The sequence below is a fragment of the Octopus bimaculoides genome, chromosome 17 (assembly GCF_001194135.2).
Source record: "Octopus bimaculoides isolate UCB-OBI-ISO-001 chromosome 17, ASM119413v2, whole genome shotgun sequence".
Taxonomy (NCBI): domain Eukaryota; kingdom Metazoa; phylum Mollusca; class Cephalopoda; order Octopoda; family Octopodidae; genus Octopus; species Octopus bimaculoides.
This window is the reverse complement of record NC_068997.1, coordinates 27,303,286-27,305,762: the sequence shown is the minus strand read 5'-3', so window position 1 is coordinate 27,305,762 and position 2,477 is coordinate 27,303,286. Positions and strand designations below refer to the sequence as shown.

Here is a 2,477-nt window from a genome sequence, read left to right as displayed (position 1 = left end):
ATTCCTACCTTCAGTTAAACACCCATTCTCTCTCTCTCGCCCTCTCTCTCGCCCTCTCTCTCTCTCTCTCTCTCTCTCTCTCCATCTATCTATCACTTCTAGGTATTTGCCGCTCAGTTGAACTAGTACAGGTTAAGGCTACAGGAGGTGACAACGCCAGAGATGTGTGCCAACTTCCGTTCACCTTTAAAAATCAAACGTTTTCTAGATGTATCACTAATAACAAGGTGAGTCACTCATACATTGCTCCCACTCGAGAAAGTGTTACTGTTTTTTTTAATTGTTATTTATTTTTTACCTTACATCTGTTTCAGTAAATGAACTGTGACCATGGAGAGGTACTACGTTGATGACAACCAAATCGATCCCAGTACTTTCTTGTATTTACATTTACCTCCCTTACCAACCCGCTAATTGACGGTGATGTGAAAAACCAACACCGGTTGTCAAGAGGTGATGGGAGCAAGCACAAACATTTTTATGTTCGATGTTCCATAATATGTGTTCGGAACCAAGTTACAAATACTCCCTTGAAGTCCTTCTCGTCACAAATACTGCGGACCACTGGAAAATTGTAACCAATGGCGCCATTGGTCATCAGCTGCATTATATAGATAAAGACATGAGACGTGTGAGCGATAGTAGGCGATTTATTTCATGTTACAGACAGAGTATGGCCGAATGATTAAGAAGTTCGCTTCACAACCACGAGATCTAGGGTGTCTAAGAAAAATGTCATTATTTATAGCCTCGAGTCGATCCATACTTTGTGAGTGAAATTAGGTAGACGGAAACTGTACAGAAGCCCGTCAGATGGATTTATCTATAATTCAAAAAGGTTGATTTCTTGTTTGTTGCACGTCTCTATGGAATATTTAGCCACTTTCACGTTAATTCACTTGATTGAGAGAGTGAATCTTCATTGTCGTAATTGATGAAGGTAGTAGGGGCGTGTGACTTTGTGGTTAGAGTGCTGAACTTATGATCGTAAGATTGTGATTTTGATTCTGTGACCGGGTGATGCGTTGTGTTCTTAAATAAAACACTTCATTTCATATTGTTCCAGTTCACTCAGCTGACGAAAATGAGTATTCCTACGATGGATTGGCGTCCCATCCAGGTGGGGAATGTATACGCCACAGAAACCGGGAAAGTGGGTCTATGAGTCCATAGATCTTGGGAAAGAACTTTAACCTCTTTTTTTGTTTTTAACTGACGAAGGTCCCGAAGATCTCGCCATACTTAACATTCATGTATCTTTTTTTATATATATTTTAATTCTATTCCTAGATCGGACCGCCATATTCTTGTGGTGGCTCTTTTGATGGCAACGATACCTACATAGATTTAGGCCAGTGGAGTCCAGGACCGAAATATACCATAGCAGCTTGGGTGAAACCAACTTTGATGGACCAGACAAACCGGGTAAGATCAAAGCTATTATTGCTGTTGCTGTTGTTGTTGCTGTTGTGGCGGTAGTGGTTTTCGTTGCTCTTGTATCTGTTATTGTTCTATAATATAATATAAAATTATATTATACATATGTAAGTCTGTGTGCGTGTGTGTGTGTGTGTGTGTGTGTGTTTGAATACAATATTTTATTGAAGCTGAAAAAGTTCATAAACTGAAGGTCTTCACCTTTAATAAAACACTGTATTTTACTCTGCCTTCGGTACTCGACACTTGTTTCTCCATCTTGTTTTGCACGCATGTTATGCTTGCTTGTGTATGTGTGTGTGCGTGTGTGTGAGCGCGTGTGTGTGCGTGTTTGTTTTCTTTTTACCTGCTGCTCCCCACAACACAGACATATTTAGTTCCGTATTTCGTTCAAGCATTTGTGTTCGTCTTACGTAAGAAGCGTTAATGCTAGTGTTACGTACAAACCACCCAGTACACTCTGTGAAGTGGATGGTGTTAGGAAGGGCATGCAGCTGTAGAATCCATGCCGAAAACAACAAAGGTGTTTGGTGCGGGTTTTGGCCTTGCCGACTTTTATCAAAGTTCTCAACCCATGCCAGCATGGAAAATAGATATTAAATGATGATGATGATGATGATGATGATTGTTGTTGTTATTTTTGTTATTTTTTAAATATTTCAGTTAATAGCTGGTGGAATATATAACTGCTTCCATTTCGGTATTGCCTATCAACACGGAAGATTTCAAGCGTTTTACAGTCCGCCAGGCAAGTCGAACCTTTGTACCATACCAATGACCTCTTCTAACACTCAGTACCACCTACATCAATGGCATTCGGTAGCAGTTGTCAACACTGGAACTGAAATCAGTTTAATTACTAATGGTAAAAAGGTTAATTCTAAGAAGGTATGTCTTTTTTTCTGATTGGTAGATTGGTTAGTCACTTGTTTGCTTGCTCGCTTACTTGGTTAGTCAGTTGATCGGTTAGTTGACTGGCTGGTTGGTTGGTTGGTCGGTCGGTCAGTCGGTCGGTCGGTCGGTCGGTCAGTCGGTCGGTC

At 40.6% G+C, this 2,477-nt stretch overlaps 1 protein-coding gene across 1 annotated transcript in view; it reads left to right on the top strand.

The window, feature by feature from the left end:
* Nucleotides 1–2,477, top strand: part of LOC106869867 (protein crumbs homolog 1) — a 15,627-nt gene that overhangs the window by 10,270 nt on the left and 2,880 nt on the right. The window contains exons 7-9 of the mRNA XM_052974134.1: nt 103–227; nt 1,291–1,425; nt 2,101–2,325. Coding sequence (XP_052830094.1) covers nt 103–227; nt 1,291–1,425; nt 2,101–2,325 — 485 coding nt within the window. The remainder of the gene's footprint in view (nt 1–102; nt 228–1,290; nt 1,426–2,100; nt 2,326–2,477) is intronic.